At 40.9% G+C, this 27,753-nt stretch overlaps 1 protein-coding gene across 2 annotated transcripts in view; it reads left to right on the top strand.

Moving 5' to 3' along the window:
- DACH2 (dachshund family transcription factor 2) overlaps positions 1–27,753 on the top strand; it is a 236,029-nt gene that overhangs the window by 97,683 nt on the left and 110,593 nt on the right. The window contains exon 2 of one of the 2 annotated variants that reach the window (XM_059482899.1): positions 17,513–17,628. In XM_059482899.1, the coding sequence (XP_059338882.1) occupies positions 17,513–17,628 (116 nt within the window). Of the gene's footprint in view, positions 1–17,509; positions 17,629–27,753 lie in introns of both variants that reach the window. The other variant, XM_059482900.1, reaches the window with a different exon arrangement.

The raw sequence follows: 27,753 nt of genomic DNA, 5'->3' as shown, positions 1-27,753 counted from the left end.
ACAACTCCAGTTTTCCATCAGCTCCCATCTGGGAGAACCTTTGGGATGGTGGGAAGGGTTGGAGCTGACTCTTTCTATCCAGGGAGAAGCAGTGAGAAGAAGGGGCAGGAGCTTCCTTTCCTCCTGTCTTCTGAGTCATTCTTTATTTATGTACTTGATGCCATAATACTGGCCCAGGGAAAGCAGCATGGATGAGAAATTTCCCAGTGGTGGGAGAACAGACTTGAGGCTGTAGGACAGATTTGGTGAATATGAGGACAAGAGCAGAGACTTTGGGGGATATTCTAGAGACAAATCATTGGGAAATATTGAGCAGTTGGGGTAGATGCTGATTAAAAACATGAATGTGGAAGGAAATGGATTTTGAACCTTGTATTTCACAAGTTTTTAGTTGCAAACGATTTCATTTTTATCTATCTTGATTTAAATGCTTGCTCCTACTGTAATACAGTTGCAAAATGGGTCACACTGGTGAATACAACACACAAATTAGGGTGTCTTTTTCAGTTTTTTTGGTGCAAGTCCTTAACCACAGCCCTGGTGAGCTGTTCCTGCCGGGTTCCTGTGTCCGTTGCTTATCAGGATTGGAGCTGCCCACTCTCAGTGTTGGCTGTTGCATAAACACTGACAGCACATGAAAGAACAAACCTACAGTTGCTGTAATCCAGTATTTTTTAATGCCAGAAAGTAAATAGAATCTCGAGGTATGCTGGTTTTTTATTGTTGAGAGTAAGGACTAGGAGTTTCTTCAAGCAGGGTTGTGGGGTGGATGAATCAGGGGAGATTCTGAGGTTCAGCAAGGAAACACTTCTGGGTCAAAGAGGAACAACAAAATGCGGAGGAAAACCCATCACCTGAATAGGGGACCAGAAGTGCATTAGGAGTTTGACAAATATTCTCATTGAGTGGGGCAACATCTAAGTCTAAGCCTTTTTTATTATGTTTTTATTGGTTTTTTTGGAGGCAGAACTTTTCTATAGGTGACAACTTTTTTGCACCCTTTTGGGCCTTTTATATTTCACAATATCTCCCTGACATGGGCAGATCTGTGGGAATATGTGAAGGCAGAGTTTTTTCTGTACATCTTTAAATCTTTTCATTTGGGCACTGATGGATAATGTTTACTAAATATCTTATTACTGCCTTTTATAATTATATTGTCCCGTTGCTATTAAATGAATGTTTCCTGTCATTATGGCTGCATTTGAAACTGCAGCCTTTGAAACTTTAAAATTCCAATAAAAATTGGTGTATAGATTAAAACATGGCTGTGAATGCAATTTATTTCTGAGCATTTTTTATGTTGCTCATGATCAAGAGCTGTTTTAAATCATGAGATTGAAAAAGTCAAGTTAAAAATAACTCTAAAACACATAAAGGGTGTTGATGGAAAATTTAAATATATTAATATAGAATTGCTAAATACCAAGGTAAAATTCAAATGTAGAAAATAGAACAGGCCCGTGCATTTTTTCTGAACAACTTCATGTTGATTCTCTTGTTTTTAATTTTGCCCAGTTTTAAGCTTGGAAGCAGTTTGGGTAAGGGAAACTTGCTTTGGGAAATCTGCAATTGAATCCTGACAATTAATATAAATTTTAGACTCTAGGGAAGTCTGACAGATCTGAAGGTCTTTACTGAAAACACAGATGCTAATAATGGGTGGCAGAGGTTTTCTAGACTTTATTGTGCACATAAGTCATTGACTGTGTATTTTTTGGCTGGAAAGTTAGAATTGATGCCCAGGGATTCACAGGGATAGCAGGAATTGTTCAGAACAGGAGGGAACTGCTCTTTGAAGCACCTGTCTACACCCAGTCTGTTTTGAACTGACTTGGGAATGCACAGTTATTAAGAAATTTAAATTTGAGTAATTTAAAATAATTTTTACACTGTGCAGAATCGCTGGTATCATTATTAGAAAGTTAAAAATTAGCATATTAAATATCCCAATATTAAAAAGGGAAATCCAAGTGTGGATTATCCAATAATCCAAATATGGAAATCGCAAAATGCAATATTAAAAGGGAAGTCCATTTTACTTCACTAGGAAAGCATGTTTTAAGAAATGAAAATTGGAAAAATAGTTTTAAAGCTTCATTATTTTATTTTTGTTTTTCCCAGGAAATTTCTACATCCAATAATAATAAAAATCAATGAGTAAATGAACAGTGAGAACATGCTCACCGGGCACCAGACTTTGAGATTTTATGGAAAAGAAATCAGGCTTACAAGGAATTACTGGAAAAATGTTCTTGTACATTTCCCTTTGAGATTTCAGCCCTGCAGCCTAAGCAGAATTTCAACCTAGACAGATTTTGTGTGGTTTGAAAAGAAATGTCTTTGGTTGTATTTGAAAAAGAATCAAGTTATGTACTTTGCACTTCTTCTAATGTCAATTAGTCATGGTTGAATAATGCTTTGGAATAACTGGGCTCTTTTAAGTATCACTGGAAAATAACCTTTGCAGTCAGCTGAGGAGTTTGTTCTGTCGTTAATATTTGCTTAAGGAAAAGCTGTGCAATTAAAGCTGGGAAGCAGCAGTGGGCAGGGCTGCAGGGGGAAACTGAAAGTGCTTCAGCATCTCTGTTCTCACAGGGAACCAAGGTTCACACCAAAGGATGTTCCTCCACAAAGCTCTATGAAATAGCTCTCTGGGTGTTCAGAAATAATCCCAAATAATCGAGGGTGGAGTGGGGAAATCTCTGCAAAGGCTGGTGGGTTTCAAAGCTGTGCAGTCAGGGCAGTAAAATCTTGACTGGTTGTTTTGCTGTCCCACCTCTGCCCCACAGGTAATCCCCAGGGAATGAGGAATTCTGTGCAATTAAAGCTGGGAAGCAGCAGTGGGCAGGGCTGCTGGGGGAAACTGAAAGTGCTTCAGCATCTCTGTCCTCACAGGGAACCAAGGTTCACACCAAAGGATGCTCCTGCACAAAGCTCTGCCCTGTGCCTGAAACACCTCTCTAGGTATTCACAAATAATCCCAAATAATAAAAGGTACAGCGATTGGGAAAATCTCTGCGAAGGCTGGTGGGTGTGCAAGCTGTGCAATCAGGGCAGTGAAATCTTGACTGGTTATTTTGCTGTCCCAACCCTGCCCCACAGGTAATCCCCAGGGAATGAGGCATTTTGTGCCTTTTTACCATTTCACATTTAAGAGTAGTTGATCTCTGCGTTCCCATTTCAGGGAAAAGTTGTGCTGGTTTTGCTGTACATGCAGAGATCTGCTTGGATTGTTTTATGTTGAGCATTCCTTTCACATCTGCTGTTTGCCATGCAGAATACAGTGATGTAGATCTTAATATTGCATTTGAAATCAGCCCATTCTTACAGCTTAATCATTCTGTCTGCAGTGCTTTCAGTTCCCTCCAGCTTGGGAATATCCTCCCTGTAATTAGGTGCTTTAGGAATCCGTGTGCAGTTCCAGGTACAGCCATGCAGGAGCAAATGAGTTTGGGCAATTTCTGCCTTTCCTGATGTGATGCTTCCCAGCAAAAAGTTGGAAATTCTCCTTGTTTTATCACATCTGCCTAATTTGCAGTCTTTTATAACACCTAAATGTCTCTCAGCATATTAACATTGCAGATGTTGCCTCTCTTTTGGAGGGCTAAATTTTCATTTTCACACCTCATTAATTTTGTTTTTTGAAAAAACTGAATTAATTTTTAAGTTGCTTTTATTCACTCAGATCTCACTGAAGGATTTGTAATCTTTCCCCTCTCCTATAGATGCAGTCTCTTCTTTGAGCTGTTTTAAACTTCCTGCTTTCTTTTGGGAATGTTTATGAAGGTATTATAGTTAGAGCCAAATCACTTTATTGCTGATTTTTCAAGGTAGCTCCTCTCTATACCATAATTTGCTGTTTCAGTCCATGAGTGCTCACAGTCATACTCATCTTTTATTAGACCAAGGCACTCTGTTAGTTGATTTTTCCCATTAAATTTGGGTCTAAATGTACTGCATCTTCTTTTTTCCCCCATATATCAATTAAATCTGCAACTCCCTTTCTAAAAAGATTTTATTCTGCCTACTGGCAACACCACCCTGTGCTGCCACCAGCCTGAGATCATTCTTTTTATGGTTGTTTAAGTATTTATCAGAAGCAGAAGTTATTTCTCCAGGTCAGTAATTACTGGACCTACCTAGAACGGAAATGAACACAGAACAGATTTTCATGCTTCCTTATCTGTGCTCCTTGAAAGTGGTTTTTTTTTTTTTTTTTTTCAACAAAAGCTATTTTTAAAATTAAGGGAAAACAAGTCATTGACCTGGAAACTAATTACATTGCTTGAACTCAAGTTTTGATTTTTGTTTGTTTTTAAGAAAAAGGAAAATTGTTAGTTAAAAATACTACTGAGAAACAATTACTTGAGCAGCTGGAAATTTTGTACTGAGGTGATGGGGCCGTTTCAGTGCATTGTTGGTACAGAGCTGAAGCTGCCCCCTCATTTCAGTGCAGTGCAAAGTGAAGTTTCTGGTTGTAGTTATTTAAGTGTCTCTGCTTTTTTAAAGACAGCCAAAATGATACTGAGGAAACAATTCTGTGGGATTATTGTGCAAGGAAATTATAACAAAACTCCCAGAAATGTGGAGGGCCCACAGGTTGTATCTGTGCCTGACAGAAATTCCCTGTGTTCCAGCTCACTCTGCTATATGATGTGGCACATGGGGTACAATTAATGGCTTTGTGGCACATGGGGTACAATTAATGGCTTTCTTGCCTTTAATTTGTTCATATTTATCTGTCTTTATCCCTCTCTTGAAACAGTGCAAGTCTGATATTGTTTTTCATATCACTGATAATGCCAAATTATTTGCTTCTAATGACACTGAGGAAATTTCTCTTCTGAATTTTTCAGGAAAATCTCAACACTCTGAAGCTCTTAAATTTCAAGGAAAGAAATATGTATTTAAAATGATAGAAATTGTTAATAGTGGTACACATTGAATTGTCTAAACAAGAGCAGGCCAGATGTCCATCACTGCAGAATGAAGTTAAGCAGTTGAATTTATTGTTGAATCAGTCAGTTACTGTGTGATGTATTTGATAATTCTCCTAAGTTAATTAGTTCCAAGCAGATATTTTATGGCACTATGGCCTGGCTGTAAAATAATGCAGCTGGGTTGTTTTCAAATGGGAGAGTGTTCTTGTGTCATTTTTCTACAGCTTTAAAAAATATCTGAGTGTTATCTGGAATAAGGCTAAGCTGGAATTTCTGTCACCCATTTAGTCCAAGGTGATTATTCCAACTTGAGAATGTCAACAATTACCCAGTACTCATATTTAATTAGTAAAAGGGAAGCACCTGTATTTTTAGAGGAAAAGACTTCAGGATTAGACTGTACAAATTCAGGTCGTAACAAAAGACAAAAAGGAGCATATTATTCATCCTTGGGGAAAATCAGTCACTGGATGGGCTCCGTTCACGGAAAAAATGCAACAAATAATTCCTTTTGCCTCTGGTCCCTGTGCTTTTGTACTGATGCATATCAGTAATGATGTTTACAACTGCTTGGTCTGTCCAGCAGCAAAACAAAAGAATTAAGAGCACTTCTGGTGATTAGACAGACCCGTGGCACTGCGGCGTTAATATCTCAAATTTTACACTTGACATATCATTGCTGACTGAAAAATGAGACTTTTTATTTATTTTCTTTAAATGGCTTTCTTTAAACCACCATCTGGTTGAGGCATTAAAACAGTCAATATTGCTCTAAGAGTTTTCTTAAGACCTTTCTTTGGCTGTTAATTGCACATTTATAATTATGCTCTTACAAAAAGATAAAAGAGTTTTGAAGGATTATTCTTGGCAACAGACCTGAGGTTGAAAACCTGCTGGTTTAATGTGTAAATTATAATGTGTGCAGTTGTGAAGAGTGGTTTTGTGAAATGCTTGAGTAAGCTCAAGAATCTGAGAGAGCTGTCAGAGAGTTTGCACTCGTGAGGGGCTCATGTTCATTGCAAAACAACTCATAATATGCTGTGCCTGAAGGCTGAATGAGCAGTTTAACTTAAACACAATCACCAACTTTCTGGAAGACAGATAAAGGAAACAATTGTTCCTCCAGCAAACTTAGAGAAATGAAAAAAACAGCCTCACTTTGATGCCTGTTTAAAATCATTAATTTTCCTGTAAGTTAATGTAAATTGAGGATTAAACAGAAACTGTTACCATCTGACCCTTATAAACTAAACTTCTGTGTGGCACATCTATTTGAAGTCAAATCTATCCATACATCTAAACAGGAAACTGAATGAAAACATTTTTTCGTTTCATTTCCTATATCCTGCAAACTTTTTCAAAGCCTATTTCCTTTTAAAAGTTAGGCTGCATGCTTATAAAGCTCTTTTTTTTTTTTTTTCCCTCCTGTGAGCATAAACTTAACCACCAGTTCCTAAGCAGGGGATTAGGAGGGGGTGATCTCTGGACACTTAAAGTTTATCCATCTGAAAATGTTTCTAAAGTACCATCTTTGCAGATGGTTTTGGACTGTGGGAGGGATTCAAGCTCTGTGATAGGGTACAAATATTGTAATTGTGATCAGTTTGATTTCACAACTAAGTGGCAAATGCTGGGGAGGGGCTTCTGGTACCCTGATAATAGGCACTTGCTAATATGCTTTTAGCAAGAAATATGACAAAATTCTGATATAATGAATAGAATAGAATAGAATAGAATAGAATAGAATAGAATAGAATAGAATAGAATAGAATATCTGCTTCCCTAGTTTTTTGTCCCTGCAGTTCACCCAAGTTAGTAAATAAGCACGTTGGAGGATTGAGGGAGCAGAGGAGCACAGAACTCTGGAATTTGCCCTTGTTGAGCCAACAGCATCCAAACAAGATGCTGCAGGTCGCAAGTGTCACCTTCTGCCAAAACTCTGTTTCCCTTGGTTTTGCAGTTCATTAAGCAGTAGTTGTATTCCTTGTATAAAATCTGAGTATTTTGGGCTGGTCTGGTGGGAGGGGACAGCAATCTTTGTCATGTTAGAGCATGAGCCACTTGCATTGAAAGAAGAAAAGGATTCTTTTAGCAACTTTCAGGGTAGTAAGATAGGAGTAAAAGGAATTTGGCTCGGGACCAGATAATCCTCTTTGTTGATGTTAAACCGTTGGCCACAGCAGTGATTACAACATAAGAGTACAAAAGAGGCTTTATTTATAATACACTTTTTCTTTCATGTTTCCAATCATAAAAATAAATATGTCTTATTAGAAAAGAAAAAAATTTACTTATTTACTTGTTTGCGTGCTGGGAGGCATTAAATATTTCCTTTTTTTTCTTTAGGGGAAGTGTGTCACTTGCATTTAACTCCGATAAAAATGAAGGAAGATAAAACTAATTTAATTTTAGAACATAATATTTTATTTGTTGAACAACTGTTTTAAAATGAGTAGCCTGCTGTGAAAGAAACAAAGCACTTCAACAAAGCAGGAAATCAATAGCCACAAGAAAGCCTTAAGAAAATGAATGCATCCAGTGAGCAAGTGCCACAGAAATTACTTTCTGGTGTAAGAATGGTAATAATGGAATGCATATGGAGGGGATGAATAACATGGTAGAAATACACATAGAAAAGACATGTTCTCCATTTCTAGTTATAAATAATGACCTCTGTATTCCAGTATTTAAACTTTGAAGGGTCTAGATGGTGACTTTCTTCCTGATTTCCCCACCCCCCAGTCCTAGGTAAATATTTATGCTTGCAAAATTTAGTAGGCTGGCCGCCATGGAAACGTATGTCTTTCATTTATCTCCAGGAAATCTGGTTCCAAACACTCTTTTACTTGAATTCTTGCAGTCTTTTCCAGCAGCCTTTAAAGCAGCCTTGAGTGAGGAGCAGGAGTTGAGTGTGAGGTGTGAGTGGGATTCTGTGGCAGTCGTGGCTGGGCTGTGTTTGCCCAGGGCTGGATGGTGCTGGGAGCTTGGAATGGAATTTTTGGGAGAGTCAAACCCTTGGGGCTGAAGGGAAAACTTCAGAGACATCAACAGCAGGTACAACTTGTCTGCTCAGCTGTTGTGCCTGCTCCAGAACATACTTGAGTTCAGGAAATCCCTGAATTTGGGAATAACTCATGCTGCTTTTCATGGTCTGAGCTGCTTTTTCTGTAGTTGGCTTCTTCCAGTTTTTCCCAATGGTGTATGAGAGGGACATTTGTGAAATGACTTGGTGTTTCTCAGTGGGAAATGATCTGTGGCTGTGGTGAGAGGGTTCCTTGGTGTAGCTGTTGATGGAAAAGCAGACAAGCTTTTGGTCAGAAAAGGATAGAAAAACAAGCAGTATTAGAGGCTTATTATGAGCTGAGAATAATTATTCCCTAAATCCTTTACCTCATCTTGGGGGAGAAAGAGTAAACCTGACAGGTGGAGCAGAGGGAATATCACCAAGAAGGGAAGGAGGGATGCTGTGATCTCAGGGCAGGGAATGAAACCCAGAGCTCACCTGCAGTGGGGAGAGGAAGGAGATCCCATCAGCTGGGATGTTCGTGGTCCCATGGCTCTGGTACCCAGCTGAGATTACGGAGTTGCAGATTCTTGCTGAAACACCTCTCTCTGTCAGCCCTGAGCTGGCCACATTTACAGTCAGAATTCAGTGGGATTTGCTTTCAGACATTTCAATTATCTGCTGTGATGGAGTTCCCATCAGGTAGAGTTTCTCTGTGTGTGCATACATGTCCACAAAATAGGGAAAATTTCTACATTCCTGTAGGTTAAACCTCACATAACTGATAACACGTCTTTGGTTTTATATATTCTATTAGCATCTTTTCAAAACATGGAAATTTTATAGACAAAATTGTAACTTTGCCAGAAATTTTTCTTCTGTCCTTTTATTTTCTCATGGTCCTAAAAGTTTGGGCTTTGTTGTGTGAAAAAGCCTTGTTCTACTCTACATCTGCAGCAGAAATAATAATGTTGTCTGTTCTGGAGCTAACAAATGAAATGCCAGCAGTCACAAAATCTGGAAAGGTAAAGGGGAAGCAGTGGGGCTGTGTCCCTGCATTTCTGCCTGTGTAATTTCGTGCTGCTCCAGGACCAGCAGCAAACTGCAGGGTGTTTTCTGTGCAGTAGAGTTCAGCCCTCAGATACTTTCTCCTGGACAGAATCACCTAATCATAGAGGCTCCTTTGCATTGCTGGGAACAATTCCTCCTTTCATCATGGACATAGGTGCAGAGGACTGCTTCTATGTTCTTTCATTTATTATTCTTTGAAAGGTGAATTTCTGTTTTCTGCCTTTGAAGAGTCTTTGCCAAGATTGTGAAAACACCAAAACTTGTAATGCAGTGATTAAAAGCAGTTAAGGCAAGAGCAGTTTCCCATTGCATCAGCCTGCAAATTGCTCTGACAGCCCTGTACCACCCCAGCACAATGCACCCCTGTTAGGGAATTAAGATCAGCTCCCCTGGGTTACGTGGTACTCAGGGCTGTAAATACATCAGGTCTTGCTCTTGGGTTTGTGGCCAGGGATAATAGGCTTAAACAGTCACATTTTTTACAACTTTCATTGAATGGAGACTTACTGAGATACAGCTTAGTGGAAACCAGTATTTCAAAACTCTTTTACTGTAATACATTCCTCTAAATTGGCATTGAATTCAGATACAGGTCAAAAATAAAGCTTGGAAGGGGCTGATACAAATCAGACACATGACATGGATGTTTGTAATAGATGGTGATTTCCTCCTTGGAAATTTTTGTGGATGAATGTGTAAAAATTAAGTAATTCTAAAAAAAAATGGGACTGAATTAACTTGTATGAAAGGAGATTTATGGCTCCTCAGTGTCCTGGCATGTCTTTGCACAGGGCTGGAGTGTGTGCAGTGATTCTGTCTGTGCCCTGGGCAGCATCAGCTGCTGGGATGGAGCTGTGCCGTCCCTGTGCTGATCCCAGTGCCTGCCTGCTCATCTGCTCACCTCAGTGCTGAGCTCTCACACACAGGTGGAAAAATCCTAAAAACCTGCTCAGTGCCTTGGTTCCACCTGCTGAACAGTCCGATACTTCAAGAGATTAAAAAGAAAGAAAACCAGTCAGAATGCAAATTGCACAATAACATTGTCTATAATCTGCAGTGCTTCCCATCTCTGACTGGATCCAGAATCCAGCAGAGCCATCCAAGCAGCTGAGCTGAGCTTTGCAAGGCTCAGAATAAACCTGGCCTTGTCTCTGGCACTTCCACATTCAGTTTAGCTGGACGTGGTGTGGGAGCATTGTTTAGACAACAGATCTGTAATTTGGATTTGTGGTCTGGGTGTGTTGTTAGTGGCACAGCTCCAGCCTGGACAGGCCCCCTCCTGCAAGGTTTGGTCTAGGCAGAGTGGGAGCAATGGGGATGAAGACACAGCAGCAGGAGCTTTGTGCCCCTGGCTGTGATCCGTGGCTAAATGCGCTGTGTTCTGTCTGTGCCAGTGCCCCTCCATGCCACAGCTACTGACTCCATGCAGTTCTGTTAAATTTCTGTGTTTATCCCTGCATCTGCTGGAGTCACACTTCCCATTTCCTCACTGCCACACCCTTAAATTGAGCTGGGCAGTGCAGAACATGGATCAGCCTCCAGCTTGTCTGCAGCCATGAATCTTCCCAATTCAGAAATTTGGTGAGCTGTCCCCCTTTTTCCTGTGGTCATATTTGACAGGAAAAAAGCAAAACCAGGAATGCTGAGTAGGTACTGTTTTATCTGCAGGCACACTCATAAGTAATTAAAGAGTTATTTAAAGTTTTAAATCTCAACGAACCAAAAAGCTTTTTTTTTGGTTTTAAACTTACTTTGTAATGCCTGGTTTCAGAAATAAGCAATTAAACTTCGTTAAGTAAGAACCACTGTCGTGACAATTGAATAGAAGGAGTTCAGGTAATTTTTCTGACTGTAGACTCCAAGTCAGGTTTTAGTTGAGTACTGGATTTTCACTAATTGAGACTTTTTAGGATGAACACAGTGATAATGTGCTACATTCCATTCTTAAAGTTATAAAGTTACAATATTCCACTGGAGTCCCAGCTCTGAGCATCTCAGTACTGTTAGGGAGTGTTTTTGTTTTTTTTTTTTTTTTTCCTAACAGTGACACCAATCACAGTGACAGAGAAAGTTCAGCTCTGTGATACTTTAGAAAAACTCCCACTGATGTTTTTCTCTTTGGACATTCCTGCTGGAATTCTCTGGAGAATCAGGTGGAGATGATGCCTTGTGAAGGCTGGCCTAGAACAGAGACTGGACGAAGTTAAAGAATAAAGTAGGGATTTATTAAAAGGCCTCAGTTGATACACTCTGGGCAGCACAAGAGCCCAGCCAGGGCTGCACCCAAGATGAACCAAAATGGTCACAAAATGCACGAGTGGTCACGGGGTCTCTCCCTTTGATCAGTTCTGCTCCATTTGCATATTTGAGTTAATTGTCCAATTACAGGTTTAGGTTATGAACTCCCATCCTGCTTGTTTTTCTCTCTCCGGCCCACGGGGTTTGTGCTCCTGGCCCTGAGATTTGGGTCATTTGTCCTTGGTCCCCAGCTGGAGCAGGAATTGTTTTGTTTCCCTGCTCAGTGCACAGAGCTCACCATCCCCTAACAAGAAGTTCAGAGTAAAGCAGTGTACACACTAAAGCAGCACAGAATCTGAACAATATAAAAGCTAAACCTGAGCTGTCAGGGAGGTTGTGGAGTGTCAGGGCCCTTCTGCACATGTCCTGTGTGCCCTGGCAGGTGAGCAGCGCCTGGTGTGGGCACTGCCCCGAGCGTTGCCATGGGCACCAGGTTCTCATCAGCTCCAACAGCTTCATGTATGATTAATGTTAATTGCCCATTTTGCATGGATGGCTTTTTCCCTGCTGCTGAATTGGCTCCTGTTGCCTTTGATGTGGCTGGTGATCCAATGTCCTGCCATGGCCAGACAAGTGATCAGTTTGCCAGCGCCGAGAGCAGACAGAATCAGGTTGCTGCGGGGTCAGGGTTTGCTTCTCTCCTTAAACACTGAAAGGTCAGGCAGAGTTTAACTACCCCTGGCATCTTTGAAACCTTGTAATAAATGCCAAAGCAGGGAGATTATTTTAACTCCGTGCTGCGACTAAAAATCTGAAGGTATCAGGGAAGAATTCTAACTCATCAGGATGTTACATTTATTGGTGAATACTTCAAAAAGTAGCTTGCACAATCACTAGGGGGTATTTCATGATCTTTGAAGAGACAAAAAATTTCAATTTCTGGTTCCTGTGCCAGTTGCAGGAAAGTAACTAAGACTGAGGTGTTTTATTTAGCTTTTTTAAGTTGTGTTTTTCTTTTTTATTTACGTCTGAGCACTTGCACCACTTACTGCCACTATTAGCAGGGCAATTTACACAGCGTGTCGCACAGTACTTCAGTATTTCTCCTTTAAGCCTAATAAAGTATGTTGCTATTGAAGAAATCTGTGATACATGTGAGAGCTTCCTAAATCACAGGACTAGCATATTTTTGTACCAAATAGCTCCAGCCTCATGAAATCAATAATTAATTTATTAACTGGATCTCTTTTGAAAAAAAAAAAAAAAAACCAAAATCAGCAGTCCTGGTGAGGCTGCCTCCTGCCAATTCATAAATAGTTGATGACAAAAATGAAAAAGTGTAGAAGTAAAATTCAAATCTTAACGATCAAAGTATTGGGTACCTCATCTATCACAGCTTGGAATAAACATATCACAGAAAGTGTCATATCTCATTGACACTGCAAAACATAATGCTTTCCCTTGTTATCTAGCGAGCTGCCAAGGCTACAGAGTTTATAGGCTGCTAAGATAATGTGCTGCTGGTAATCCACTTCACTTGCAGAAATATGAAGTACTGTTGAAATATATTTCTACTTGGTTTATTCTTTGCTCTCCAGAGGGTAGGATGATATTTCAGTTCCTCTAAAGAAGCTCAGAGAATGAAAAGCAAAACATCAGGATAAATTATGCTAAATGGTGGACTAGACCCCAGAGGAAATCATGCTTCTGTGGTACAGTATTCCTCCATTTATCTTACAAATGTTACATCTAATGTTAATTTTGTAAAGGGAAAGCATTCAAAGGTCCATCTGATCCTTTTAATAATAGTTTTAGTGCTATGGTGTTATTTGTCAAACTCCTGCCATCATAACTAACTTTCCTAGTTTTGGCAGACCATTCATACAGGAAATATTTTGGGCTACTAATACATAACATTTTATTTCACAAAACACAAATAACCTAGTAATTACACTCCAAAACTTAACAAATAATTGCCAGCAAGCAATTACCATTCAATTAAAGACTAATTACATGGTTATTTGTGCCCTGTAAAATAAAGCATTACTGAAATCAGTAGTGCAATCAATATTTTAGCAGAAACAGGATGCTGCAGTGATGGACCTTTCAACCTGTGCTGATTAAATTGTCATCCAAATAACAGTTTCCTAGTTAAATCACCACATGTTTATTTGTCTTGATTAATATGCAAATTCTCTTCTGATTCTAGTAAATCTCCTATATTTAAAAGCACAAAAGTAGAACACTATCATACATCAGCAGTGATGTGCTGCATATTTCCACTGATTAATTACATTTACAAAGCATTGATGAATTCGTGGATTTTTGAAATTCGGTTGTCTATAATGAGCATAAAATAGAGTTACAAAAGATGGAGCTGATCAGTAACTGTAAGAAAGTCACAAAAATAAAATATTACTTCATATATTGATTCAAATTAAAAATACTTGTGATATCAAGGGAATATGTAAAACTTTGAAAGAAAAAATAATAAAAATTAGCTCTCAACAGGAGTGGAAAATAAAGAAGAAAAGAGACATTAATGAACAATTTCTCAGCATTTTCCTGTATAAATTTCAACTGTCAAATATACTGCTCAAAATGTAATTTATTTTCTGACAAATTTAATTTCAACCAAAATTTAAAAAATGAACAACATTCAGATTAGTTCATTTTTCTCTTTCAAGAGTTAGTGATTTTGTGGGGCTGTGGTGGAGAGGATGACAGTGATGACTTTATAACTGTGGTGCAAATGCAGCTAAAAACCCAAAACCTCCAGTCGTCCTCACTTTTAAGTAATTGGTGACCCAAGGAGTTTTTAGGTTTGAGAAATGCCAATCAAATGTTAACCAGTAGTTATTTTATTTAGTAAAAATAATAAATTTCTTTAAGTTATACATGGGAAGGAATACTGTTCTTCTGTTTTAGCCTCCATGGTTTTCACTTGGGACCATAATTTTTGGTTTTTTAAAAAGTTTTTGAAAGATACCCATAAACTAGAAGTTTCTGACTGAATTAATATCTAATTTAGATTTGAGTAGTTTTCCATTTACAAGGATCTATTAATGGCAAGTACAAAATTTGTGTAGAGATTTTAGATTCTCAAAGAAATGCATTTAAAATTGTTTGAAGGGGATTGTTCCTGTTTATACTTCCTTTGTTACCAGTGAGGAAAAGATTTTTCTTGAATATGTAACTTTCTTGAATGAGAGAAAAGAAAACGTGAAAAGAAAATGCAGTAAAAGTGCAGGGTGACAAAAAGATGAGCAATAATATTAAATAAATTTAATATTTATATGCTAATGCTATTAGCATTTATATGCTAATACTTCCATAATCACAAATTATGTCTTACTCTCCCCAAATGATAATTCTGCTTGCCTTGGGTTTGCTGTGCAGTGCTTTTATTATCAATTTTGGCTGAATGTGGAGGTTGCATACATTTGAAATAGTGAAGGTGAAATTTGGTGGATTTCTAGAGCATGTGGGACAATAATAGGGGATTTTGGGGGCAATGTTGAGTCACAGAGCAGTGACATTCCATGGCTTGGTGGTGCCAGCAGCACATTCACAACAGAAAGTAAATCCCATAAAAACCTTACATCTACTGGTCCTGTGTGCATATCTTACTAAAAACCCAAGAGTTTGAGCAGACATTTGTATCCTCTGTGAAATTCCCACTGTCATGGTTAAACAGAAATGGCAGAAAATCTGTTTGTGGCCCAAAGTGGAAGCGTTTGGACTGAGATTTGTCACATCCTGTGAGTTCTGCTGTCCTCCCAAGCTGAAGCTGTTGGTTCCTGATGGTGACACATCTCTGGGAATATCCAGGGAGCCCAGCTGGATTTTTGAGGTGTGTGCTGTAGTGCTGGGGGCTCTGGGATTCCTGGCCTTGCTGGGAAGCAGACACAGGGCACTGGGAACTGCAGAACTCAGCGTTGCAGACCCAGACAGGTCCTTGCAGGTGTGCCATGGTCAGCTGGGAGCAGCGTCCAGCTTTTCGTTTAAAAGCTGAGATAAAATGAGAGATAAAGGACTTGGGTTTTATTTGAACAGATTCAGCTGGGAACAATTCCATTCAGATTATCATGGCTGTAGCTGTCAACCCTGAGTCTGGGCCCTAGGAGTTCCTGATTTACAGGAATACTTCCCTAGGGTAGAAGGACACTTCTTGGTCTTCAGTCCATCAGTTCCTTCCCCAGGAGGACACCAAGACATCAGTCCCCAGTCCCAGAGACACCAAGTGCTGAGTTTTCCCTTGCCTGTGTGAGGGAGGATATAAGTACTTCCAGGGTCCTGGAAGGGAATGGAGTAAGCTTTTGATGTGAACTTCTCTTCCTTCACCTCTTGGGCTTTCCATGCGGGTCAGAGCTCGGGCACAGGTGTCACATCAAGGTGTGGAAACACCTTCAGCTGTGCTTTGCCCCACCTGTGTGCTCAGAGCCATCAATGTGAGCTTCTGTCAGGGCACAAACTGCAGAACCAGGGCTGGAACTCCACAGTCTCCTCTCCTCGTCCTCGGAAAACACAAATCATGACTAAAAAGTCTCTTTGTAAAATTTTCTAAAGCTGTTTGCTGCGTTTTGAAAATGTTTTTCTTAGATTAATACCAACATATGGAGTTTTCTGCTAAAGATTTGAGCTCGGGAAGAAAATGTTTTGTTGTTTTGTTGATTGAGCTCTTCCAGTGGAGAAAGCTGCTAATTTTAGCTGGTTTGTAGGTTTTTTCAGAGACAGTAAGTGCCAGCTAAGCACTTACACATGCCTGTGGATTACAGGCTCCTGTAATTCAAAAGAACAATGATTCCTGTTTGTTCAAAACCCCCACCTATCAACCTAACGCTGTCTGTTGGAAGTTTTGTTATGCAGGGGATGATTTCAGCAGGTGATTTTAATAGAAAATGCATGTGTGCATCAAACTTCCCCTGGAAATCAAATGCTCTTATTTTAGGTTTACATTATTACAGCCCAGCAGCTCTTGTAGCTAGCTTTACTGCACAGCCATCTTAGTATGATAAACAACTGAAAGCATCAAAAAGAAAAATGGAAAAAATACTGAATAAAATGAAATTCAAAATGGACAAACCCGATGCTAAAAAGAGGGGGGAATGGTTTTATAGAGATAAAATAGTAAACCAAAAAAATGATTTTGTGCTACTTTGATGTACAGTAAAACAAAATAACACTAGCATGGTGTGAAAAATGAACAGGTTAATGGTACCTCTGTGGAGTGCTGCTGGAAGTTGTCTTCATTTAAATGCAGAGTTTGTCGTGCATTGATGGAGGGCTTTGCCACTGTAACTTGATAGAGTGAAGTTTAACTTAAATTTCTTTGTGAACTAGAAGTCATTTTGGAAATGCTTTCTATTCAAACCTCATTCATTGTTGCAGCTTAGTTATTTTATACAGTGTTTCACTCTATGTTGTCAAAAGCTCTATTATTCAACAGAGTAAAATCTGTTATGACCAGAGAGAAGCAGCAATACTTTTCCAAACATGAGGAGGTTGCATTTTTATTAGATGGCTTGAGGAAGAGTCGATTCAAATGGTTTTTTTTGGCCTGTAAATCTGTGTTATGATGGCAGTGGAGGATGGGGACATGTACACACACTGATGGAAGGGGTGAAGGTGATAGCTGAGAACAAGAGTTCAATGGAGCCAGTCTGTCAAGGGGCCTGGGATAATTTGGACTAAAATTTGCATTGATAGTCCACAAACTGGTGAGTTTTTTGGCAGGTTGGGCTAACACTTGTTTGATCTGTAGTAGTTAAACCCACCAGTCAGTCTGTGAAGGTAAGTGGGTGAGCTTTGCAAAGCTCAGGGTTGAGTTAATGCTGCCTTCAGGAGGAGGCAGGTGCCTGCCATGGTCCAAAGCAAGGTTTGGGGTGATGCATTCAGGGTTTCAACTCCTCATCTTCTCAGGACATCCCAGCCTGTGATTTTCTGTGTTCAGGTGCATGGCAGAGACTGTGGAGCAGTCACTGCTATAACCGCTCTCCATTGAGCCCCTCTGAGGTCATGGAATCCTTGGATAATGGAAAACCTTACTGCTGCCTCCTGTGACACCCTGCAGTTCTTCCCTGTTTAACCAAGTGATTTCTCCCTTTTTATTTGTCCTTGGCATGAACTTCTCTAGTATTTATTGTCCCGTATCACTGATAGTTCACGTATTTCATACAAATCGATGTTGTGTGTGGGAAACAAACATTTCCCCAAGAAAACCTGGTTGTGTTCATGTGTGCTCTTGTGCCAGCAGCTCCCGCCCAGGCCGGCCCCCGAAGCGCTCGCTGGGAGTGGCGATCCAGGAGAACGCGCGGCTGCTGCCCCACGGCGTGCCCGGCCTGCTCTCGCCAGGCCTCATCTCCCCCACAGGTAACAACCCCTGAGATCACAGCCTCATCTCCTCACGCTGCACAGTGGTTAAAATAAATCACCCCTCAGATCACAGCCTCATCTCCTCACACTGTACAGCACTACAACCCCTCAGATCACCGCCTCATCTCCTCACGCTGTACAGCACTTGGAATAAACCACCCCTCAGATCACAGCCTCATCTCCTCATGCTGCACAGCACTTAGAATGAACAACCCCTCAGATCACCATCCTCATCTCCTCACGCTGTACAGCACTTGGAATAATCCACCCCTCAGATCACCATCCTCATCTCCTCACGCTGCACAGCACTTAGAATGAACAACCCCTCAGATCACAGCCTCATCTCCTCACACTGTACAGCACTACAACCCCTCAGATCACAGCCTCATCTCCTCACACTGTACAGCACTACAACCCCTCAGATCACAGCCTCATCTCCTCACGCTGTACAGCACTTGGAATAATCCACCCCTCAGATCACAACCTCATCTCCTCACGCTGCACAGCACTTAGAATGAACAACCCCTCAGATCACCATCCTCATCTCCTCACGCTGTACAGCACTTAGAATGAACAACCCCTCAGATCACAGTCTCATCTCCTCACACTGCACAGCACTTAGAATGAACAACCCCTCAGATCACCATCCTCGTCTCCTCACGCTGCACAGCAGTTAGAATAAACCAATATTGATCCAACTGCCTTGTCCTTCAGGGCTTTTGCAGGCTTTACCAGAGGTTATGCTATTGGATTTTTTTTTTTTTTCGTGAAAACTCTGTTTTGCTGCTGCAGTGACTGAAATGTAATGGATTTGTAATTTAGTTCTTTATTAATTGTAATTTCCTTACAGGAAATTCCATTAAATGTGTTATTTTAGTAAAAGCAAAAAAAAGCACAAAAAAACCCCAAGCCAACCTGAGAAGCTGAGCTATTGTCTGGGAGGCCTGTAAGAGGCATTTCTCCCTTTGAAATGCATGTGTGTTTTAGTTCTCATGGGATCTGAGCAGCGTGGCTAATGCCTGGTGTATTGTAACCCCATTAATGTCTGCTGGGGAGAGACAGAGATGCTTGTAGGAATTACAGAAAGAACACTTGAAAAGCAGATAAGTCCACGTTGCCACAGTGCATTGTGCTTTAATAATCTCCTTTCAGTATCATAAAGTGAAAAATTAAGCATGAAAATATGTGGAATTATAAACATAATTTAATGCATAGTATTTAATTTCACTTCATTAATTTATTAATAGAGTTTAAATTAAATCTTGTGCTATCCTGATGAGTGTTTTAATTTTTTATTAATTGCTGTGTGCTAAAGGTAAGTTGATTTTCATAATAAAGCTATATTCACAGGCTGTATTTATAAAAGTAATTGCTTACATATTCAACAGGCTTAGCAGTTGTAGGATTGTTATCAAAATCTGGTCTAAATAAACTGTAACTCCCTAATAACCAAACACAGTGAAGTGTTTTGGAGAATATAAAGTCGTAGAATATGCAACAGGAAAAGCAGAATTCAAAGGATCCTTGGTGGGAGTGGAGTTCCATCTCTCCTGATCTCACAGATCACTCTGCTTGCAGAACCTGTGCACTGCAACCAAGGGACACAGAGAGAGCTTTGATTCCCCTGCAGCCCCAGGGATGTCACGGGGAACCTTCCCTGTGGAAAGAGGGAAAGAGCATTCCTAAACAATATTTACAGCAGCCCCAGTGGAGCAGTTACCAAAGTATGAAGGGGCTTGGCCAGAGCCATGTGCCACAGTTGGGTGCTGCAGCTTTAGGCACTGCTCATGTTTGTGACAGGGACCCAGAACTGTGATTTCCCTCCTATATTTAATAAATGAGGGGTTTTTAGTATCTCTGCCGTGTTCTCAGTTCAGGAATTCAATGGATTCTTGTTCATGTTACTACTGACAGACAGGAAAGCACAAGAGCCTCTTGCATTGATCAGTTCTTCTCTGAAATCCAGAATATTCCATGTCACTTTCCACTCCATGTGTGTGTGTGTTTGCAAATAGGACACCAGACTGCCATGCTGCCTCAAACTGGGAAATATTTTAGGATGTGGCGTGTTGGGGGTGCACAGTGAAGCACCACAGACACATTCTGTGTCTCACAGATATTTTGAGTAGCACACAGTTTGAGCAGAAGATGATGAAGTTGAATTTCCAGGCTGTTGGGAGCTGTCTGGAGCCTGGAGTGTGAGTGGGCTCCATCCCTGTGTTTGGCACAGGAGGGGAGGTGTGTCTGGGTGTGTCTGTCGGGGCAGCCACTCCCTGACCCCAGGAAAACCTTGGGGAGTCCCAGACAAAGTGCCTGGACCAGCTGAGGGGGCTTTGGGAGCAGCTTGGAGGGGAAAATGCCCATTTCAGAGCATGGTGGTGTCACCAGGGGCTGCACACAAGGAGGGTCCCTGGGGCTGAGGTGGCCCCAAGAGCAGCAGGACATCTCCTGAGCTGTCACTCAGGGCCACAGCTCCCCAGGGCTCCTGGGGCTTTTCTTGTTCCTAAGGGAAGGACAGGGCAGAGCTGGGGGAGCTGCTGGGCAAGCCAAGGTACCAAAAGAGCCTCTTGTAAACTCCCCAGGGATCTGAGCTGTTCTGGCTCTGGATGGAACCCCCAAGAGCTGCATCTGTACCTCTCTACACTCAAATTACTGATTTTGCTTTGCTCTGGGTGCCTGCCATACTTCAGGATTGGATTCTTTCCTTTGGCTGAAATAAAAACAGAATGGGTTTTAACACTTGTTACAGAATAGAGGTTTTCCTTCCAGATTTCCAAATGGTGCACAATAGACTGGAATAAAAACTGCTCCCAGCTCCCATGTGGATGTTTGGGTGGCTGTGGGAGGGGAGCAGGACCAGGACTGAGGAGATTTTGCAGCATGGCAGGGTTGGGTCCATCCCTTCCAGAAGAGCAGAGGCTGACAGGGAGGCAAGACAGAGCTTTTACATCTTGAGGACTTCTCCGGTTACTGTCCCCTCTAACTGCAGTGCAATTGCCTGAAGCATTTCCTCTGGAAGTCTTGTCCTTGATAATCCTTGTGTCTGATCTTGCCCATTGTTCCTACAGCACAGATATGCAGATGTTAATGTCAATCTGCCTACATTATTCTAATTAAAAAAAAAAACAAACAATCACTCTTCTTACGTGGCTCCCTCATTTGCCATGTCCAGCTTAGTTGTTTTCTTCATTTTAGTAACAGGCTCCCCATCAGCCAATGCAGCATGATTCACCCAGCATTGCATTTTTTCATTTCTGCCCCCTCTCCAGGCTGCTGTCAAGGTGCAGTGCAGGCAGTGGGGTCCAGGCTGGCTCTGGTTAGATGGATGGGTCTCCGTTGTGGCTGCAGAGCTGGCAGCTCTGTCTGGAGGGGGTATTACACAGTGATGATTGGTAACTTCCTGCAGACTCAGACGAGCCATCTGTGTTTCCACTCCTTGAAATGTGCTGTTATTTTCATCACCCATTTGGTTTGTGTCAGCTCGGTTTACATGGTCATTTTCACATAATAAACAGGTAGTTAAATTAGGCACACTGCATTTCCCAGTGTGGACGGGATTTTTTTGACCTCTTGGCACAGCCAGCTCCATCTACTCTCAGACCTAAGGAACTTGTGAAGGAGCTGCAAGTGAAGCCTTGACCTTTTGAAATGTTTGTAGGTACTTTGCGCCTTGGGGGAATGGGAATATTTGGGTTACATCTGGGTTAGTGCTGTGCTGAGAAGGATGAGGTGGTGTGTGTGGGATGGCCACCCTGGGGAGGGCTGAGGAGACACAGGAACCCTGCCCCGAGTGCATCCTGCAGTGAGCACTGTCCAGTTTATGTTAACTTAGGAGAAAGTGTTTTCCTTTTTGTATTGGTGTAGGAAATGTGGGAACCAGCGTGGTGCCCCTGCCTGCTGTGAGGGCAGAGCTGAAATCCTGTGTGTCACAGAGGGATGGTCATCAAAGGCTCAGTCCTTCAAACAATGCCGTGGGATGAAGTGACATGAACAAAAAAAGGGCTTTATCTCCTACTAATGTACAAGTCTTTATCATCAGTGTATCTTAACAAGACAGCTGGGACTTATCTGGGGAATAGATTCTCAGGAAGTTTTGGGGTCTGAAGCATTAGTTTGCTGTGTGGAGAGAAGCTGAAATCTGTTACATGATTGAAGCCAATGGTTCAGCAAACTGTTCATATGGAATGAAGCTGAAGGAGTGGTTGGATCTTTTGATAGTTATCTGTGCAACCCCAGTCCTCCTTCCCCTCATTTAGGTTGTCCTCAGGAAAGGTTAGAAAACCACTCTGCCTTCATGGCAATTTTTTGTCTGCTCAGTCTGTAGAATGGCTGTTCTTAATTTCAAACAAAACCCAACATTTTGGGGCTGCTTCATTTTGTCTTCAAGGTATTGTAGAGGGTGGCTCATGGAGGAAATCATCCTGTCTCTAGAGCTTAGTGAGATGGTGGTGCAGGGCACAGCAGCTGTGTTTTGGGGCAGTTTTTGAGGCAGTGGGATCTCTGTGAGTGCCCATGGCTGTGTCCTGCAGCTGGAGCTGGCAGTCCTGAGAGGGTCAGGGTGATAGCATGAGCCTGTTGGAACATCCCTGTTGGCTTTTTGAGCTGTGGCAGCCTGGCAGGGCTGGCCGGGGCCAGGTGGGGCTCAGCAGAGGGATCCCAGTGAGGATTTAGGGCTGGGAGGTTCAGCAGAGGGATCCCAGTGAGGATTTGGGGCTGGCAGGGCTCAGCAGAGGGATCCCAGTGAGGATTTGGGGCTGGCAGGATTCAGCAGAGGGATCCCAGTGAGGATTTAGGGCTGGGGGGTCAGCAGAGGGATCCCAGTGAGGATTTGGGGCTGGGAGGTTCAGCAGAGGGATCCCAGTGAGGATTTGGGGCTGGCAGGGCTCAGCAGAGGGATCCCAGTGAGGATTTGGGGCTGGCAGGGCTCAGCAGAGGGATCCCAGTGAGGATTTGGGGCTGGCAGGATTCAGCAGAGGGATCCCAGTGAGGATTTGGGGCTGGGAGCTGCTGAGGGCTCAGCACAGGGATGGCAGGAAGCCTGGCTGGTGGGGAAACAAGTGAGAAGAGGAAAAAAGTCATTTTCAAGTGGGTACTCAGGAGGAAATCACCTGCATTTCCAATGTGTAAGATAAACTGCTGTTTTCATTATCAGCTACATTAGTTTCACCCCTCTTGAAATGATTCTTCTTTTATTTCATAAGCAGTTAAAATAGACTATCTAAACTCTGTCTAGAGTTTCTAAGAATGCAGTGTTTAAAATATTGACTCATTTGTACAGATACAAATACTTTTTTCAGAACAGTTTTGTCTTATTAATAGTTTAAAGAATCTGTTGTGAACTTAATAGTTTCAGGTAATTAATAATTCAGTGGAGTTAATATTTTAATAGCTGCACCAAGTCACATCATTGTGGGACTCAAATAGAGCAGCTCACAGGATCTGGTAACTTCTTGTGTTCCTTCAGCAGCAGCAGCAGCAGCCTCTCAGTCTTTGCACAGCAAAGGGATGATAGAACAGGATTCTCCGCAGTCTTTGGGCATTTTGATGTGTTATGTCCATGTTGGAGCAGTGAAGGAGCCTGGAGGCTTTTGGGGTCTCTGGTGCCCAGTTGTGTTTGTCAAGGTGGGCACACATCAGCCAGCACAGCCTGTGGCAGCTCCTGCTGCCAGCAATCCCACAGAGCCTTTCCTCACTTGTTAATTTAACTGAGCATTTCTGTGTGTTTACATCCCATTTCTGTGGCTCATTTCGCTGTTTACAATTACCCTTTTTTTCCTTGGGTTTTTTTTTCCTTTTTTTTTTTTTCCGTAGTCATACGTGACATTTGAAAGTTCCATTTATAATGAGAAACATATGCAGAACTTTGTCACTGTTGGCATTACCTGGCTTGGTAGAAATTATTATTTTTAATCAAAGGCAAACACGCTGATTAAGGATGCCACAACACTCCCCTGCCTATGGGGAACGTTAACAGTTTATAAATTGTTCTTGGTGACAATTCAGTAGTGAATTACTTTGATATATATGGCTAATAAATTAATATGATTAAGTTAATGAGTAGTACAAGTGTTGCCAAACTCCACTCGTCGGGCTTTTAATGCTGCTCCACATTTGCAGCTCGAGCTTCCCCCTGTGGTGAGAGGATCAGTGCTACCTACGCACTGTCATTGTGATAAATGGCATATCCCACAGTGCCCTGCACTCCATCTGCTGTGTCCCCAAAATGAGAAATATTTTATACAAATCACACACTCAGAAGCTCAAAGGACTGTGGAAAGATCTATTTTTTCAAACAATAATAAAAATGCATACGTCTCTTTAGCAACTCTTCATTTTTACTATCATAATGAATGCAGATAGATTTGGGAAATGAAAGCTGGTGTGAGTTACATAGGAAAGTTATCCACTGCTCAGTAAAGCTGACAAATAAGTTACATGTGCGCTCTTTCATTTTATCATGAAATGTTCTTAGATAAAAAATGATGTTAGAACATCTATTTAACTGGATTTTAAAATTAAAGACCATGTGTGCAGCATGATTGAGTACCACCCATCTCATGGCAGCAGATTTCTGTGCTGAAGGGAGCCTGAATTGGAGTGAATGAGGAATGCAGGATCATATCATTACTCTTTTAATACAGCCATTCACTAGAGTTCTGATAATCTGAGAACTATACTTGGTGAGTGTGAGTCACTCAGTTCCTCTTTCCTTTTCTCTTTTAGTACTATCTTTCTTCAAGAATCCATTTTCAGTGTCTGCTCTGTCGGGTGGGACATTACGTTTTTGACAAATGAATAGCTGAAGCTGTTGAGATTTTGCTGAATGGTTAACCTTGTTGTAAATTTAATTTACACTTAGCCTCAGCTACTAATTACTGTCCAAGAAGTGTGAAACTCAGCAATGTACTTTGATTTTTATGCATTTGTAAAAATTGCTTTGGAAAATTAATTCTTCTGAGTTCCTACATCTTTGAAGAAAACAAAGTTCAGTCAGGGTGGTCACACTGAGAGAATTAAGCCTGTATCATCTTGACACTCAGGGTAGGGCTGCACTGAGCTTGCTTTGATTTGCAGGTGGAAGGGAAGCATTTGAAAAATGGCTGGAGTGTCGCAGAGTTAGCAAAACCAGTGAGTTTCCATCTCTCTGTTTGTAGCACCCATGGCATTATTTTCCAGCAGCTTTCCTGGGAGTGTCCTGTCCACGGCACTCTGGTCTGGAGTGATCATCAGGCCTCTCTTCTTCTCTCTTCAGCTGACTTTGAAACCTTTTTAACTCTTTTAAGTTATTGTTAAGAAGTGCCTTGAAGTCATAAATAGCATCAGGAAGTGTGAAGGGGATTTGCCTTCAGCATTCCCTTTTTCTGGAGGACTGTTTTGAAAATAACACTATTATAATTGAATTGGTTTTGTTAGGTTTTATTTTCCTTTACAGTAACTTTGATAAAGCTGAACAAATAGTTACCAGTATCACAAACAAGTGTAGTTAAATGCATCTCGTTGTGTTTGATTCCCACACTGACTGCATTTTCTGTATCCAGCAGGATGTCAAAGCCTCGTTAAACTCAAGTTATCTAAATTCTTAATTCTGTGACTTAAAACATAGTAGGTGCAATTTTATCTGGAAGGATAATACACCTCTGGTTGCAGAAAAATACTGATCCATCATCTACTTGCAGTGCTAAAGGCTGCTATATTTATATAAATAATATTGTCTTGAAATGCAGCTTTCAGATCTGCATTAGATTGGAGTAGTGGGGTTTCCTACAGGAAAGTTTTATAAAACTATATTTTGACAAAATTCTTGATAGAACAGCACTGGTGAAGTTGTGCAGGAAAAAGGAGAGAATAAATCTCACTGGATTAAAAAATAAACATGAATTGTACTTAAATCCAGGTGCTTCCATAGTTCTGGCCAGGTATTGAGTGCTTCCATTGTCATTTTAAATGTGTTTGTGCCCTGGTCCTTGTCCCATAGATGTGGAAATGCTTCAGTGTGATTTAAGATCAGCAAACAAATGATTGATTCAGCTTGGATTATTGGTGTCTTAACCACAAGTGTTTTCCTTAATCAAGTGTTAACCACAGGTGTTTGCTGCTCCCCACAGAGTTTTGGAGAGCAGGTTCTGTGAGGATGCTTTGCAAAGGATGCAGTCAGTGCCTGGTGCCAGGGTCACACCTTGGCTGGAATGGGGTCTCCTCCTGCACAGGAACAATGTGCAATAAAATGTGATGCCAAGGGCTGGCAACAGATTAGAATTTGTGGTGAACATGAAACATCTCTTTCTGAGCAGTCTGAGGAGGTGCATGTTTTTATTTGGAATCAAGAATAACTGAAATAGATTGCCTGATCACTCTCATGAAGTGAGGTTGTGGTAGGATTTCACTGGAAATGTGTTTGTGTTGTATGAACTGTTTTAGTTGTGCAGTTTTATAAAGGTTGCATAGTTTGGTTGTACAAACTGTTTTATCGCAGGGGACATTAATTGGTGTAAAGCAAAACAAGCAGATTAATGAGTGCAGTATTTATTGTGCACCATCCTCTGCTGAACCTCTGGGTTTGCTGGTGGCAGCTGCTGTTGCTGATCCTCTCTGAAAGGTAAATGTAGGGCTGCAGTTCTGGGGGATTCAGTCTAGAAACCAAATTCATGCTGAAAATCCTTTGCAAAAAATTAGAAATTCCTCCAGCTACCGACCTCCTGTGACTTGAACATGAAAAGCTGCACTTCAGAAAGAGAAGCATTTTATATAATACATGTCTGAATATAAATGACAGACTTTTTATTAGGAAAAGAAAGCTTTTATTAAAATATAATGATCTACATTGTTTTTATGTAATCTAATGAATTACAGTAAAGGCCTGAGAAATGAGCTGGAAAAGGTAGAGTACTCTCCCATGAAAGCAAGCTATGATAACCTTTTTGTAATTCTTTAACATGTTGAAAGAGTATTTCTACACAGACTTATTAAATTAAGCAAGGTCACCTTTTCATTTTATTAACAGAATTCATTTCCCAGATCATGGACTTTGATTCTGAAAAATGTAGATGAATCATGCACTAACATATGTCAAGTAGAAAATTGGTTGTGAAATGATAAATAATTTTCATGAACATTACATCTTTGTTTTTACTGTTGAACAATTGTAAAAAAGGAAAATGCTTAATTGCTGGGTTTTTTTGCATTTGCATATTGACTGGATGTGAAATAATAATATTAATAATAATAACAATAATAACAATAATAATAACAACAATAATAATAGTAATAATAATAATAAATTCTTCTAAGTGTATTATCTCTCCTGACTGGGTCAGTCTCAATCCAATATTTGCATAAAAAGAAGAAAATATTCTCTTCCATAGCAATGTAACATTTTGTTCCTTTGACATGCAGTATACAGTCATTACCCTGAAAGGTTAGCTGTAAATAATAACCAGTGAAACTGGGCATATGCCTAAAGATGAGCACATATATTACATTTACCAGTCTGACCCCTGTTCAGCAAAGCAGGAATAAAACTGACATCATGTCATGCAAGTTGTTTAGATGTGTTCCCAAATCTCTGCCTGTATATTACAGTCTTTTTATATAAGATGTGTGAGGAGGACAATTAAATTTAATGGATGTTTCATAAATTTAATGTAAAATCTGCTGTAATTGTTCATAAAGAATTTCATAATCATTCCTAATTAAGAAAAAATGTCATATATATTTCTAGTCCCTTGCAATGACTTTATTTTTTCTGTGTTTGCCTTTGTTAAAAAAGCAGCAAAGCAGAGGCTCTTTGCTGGGATGTGCAGCAGAACGGGGGGAACATCCCAGCTGTAGCCCCAAGCTCTCTGTAAGCAGGGGAGTGAATGGAACAGGTAATTTTCATGGTGCTTGTGTGGTTTCACATACAAAAAGGCAAATGTGCAGCTGTAGCTGGGTCTCACACCAGCAAGAAGCTCCTGGTGCTGGTGCTGGTGCTGCACTTGGCTTGGCCCTGGCAGCCACAGAGCAGGTGACTTCATTACACTGAAATCAGGCAGAAAATGTCCTTTTCTGGCCACTCGAGTGAATCAGTCAAATTATCGAGTGGCAAAACTAATTCTGTGCCTTGGGCCATCAGAGCTGCCACTT

Source organism: Ammospiza nelsoni, chromosome 15 (genome assembly GCF_027579445.1).
Source record: "Ammospiza nelsoni isolate bAmmNel1 chromosome 15, bAmmNel1.pri, whole genome shotgun sequence".
In the NCBI taxonomy this organism is placed as follows: domain Eukaryota; kingdom Metazoa; phylum Chordata; class Aves; order Passeriformes; family Passerellidae; genus Ammospiza; species Ammospiza nelsoni.
Note: the sequence above shows the minus strand (reverse complement) of the source record. Positions and strands in the feature narration are given on the sequence as shown.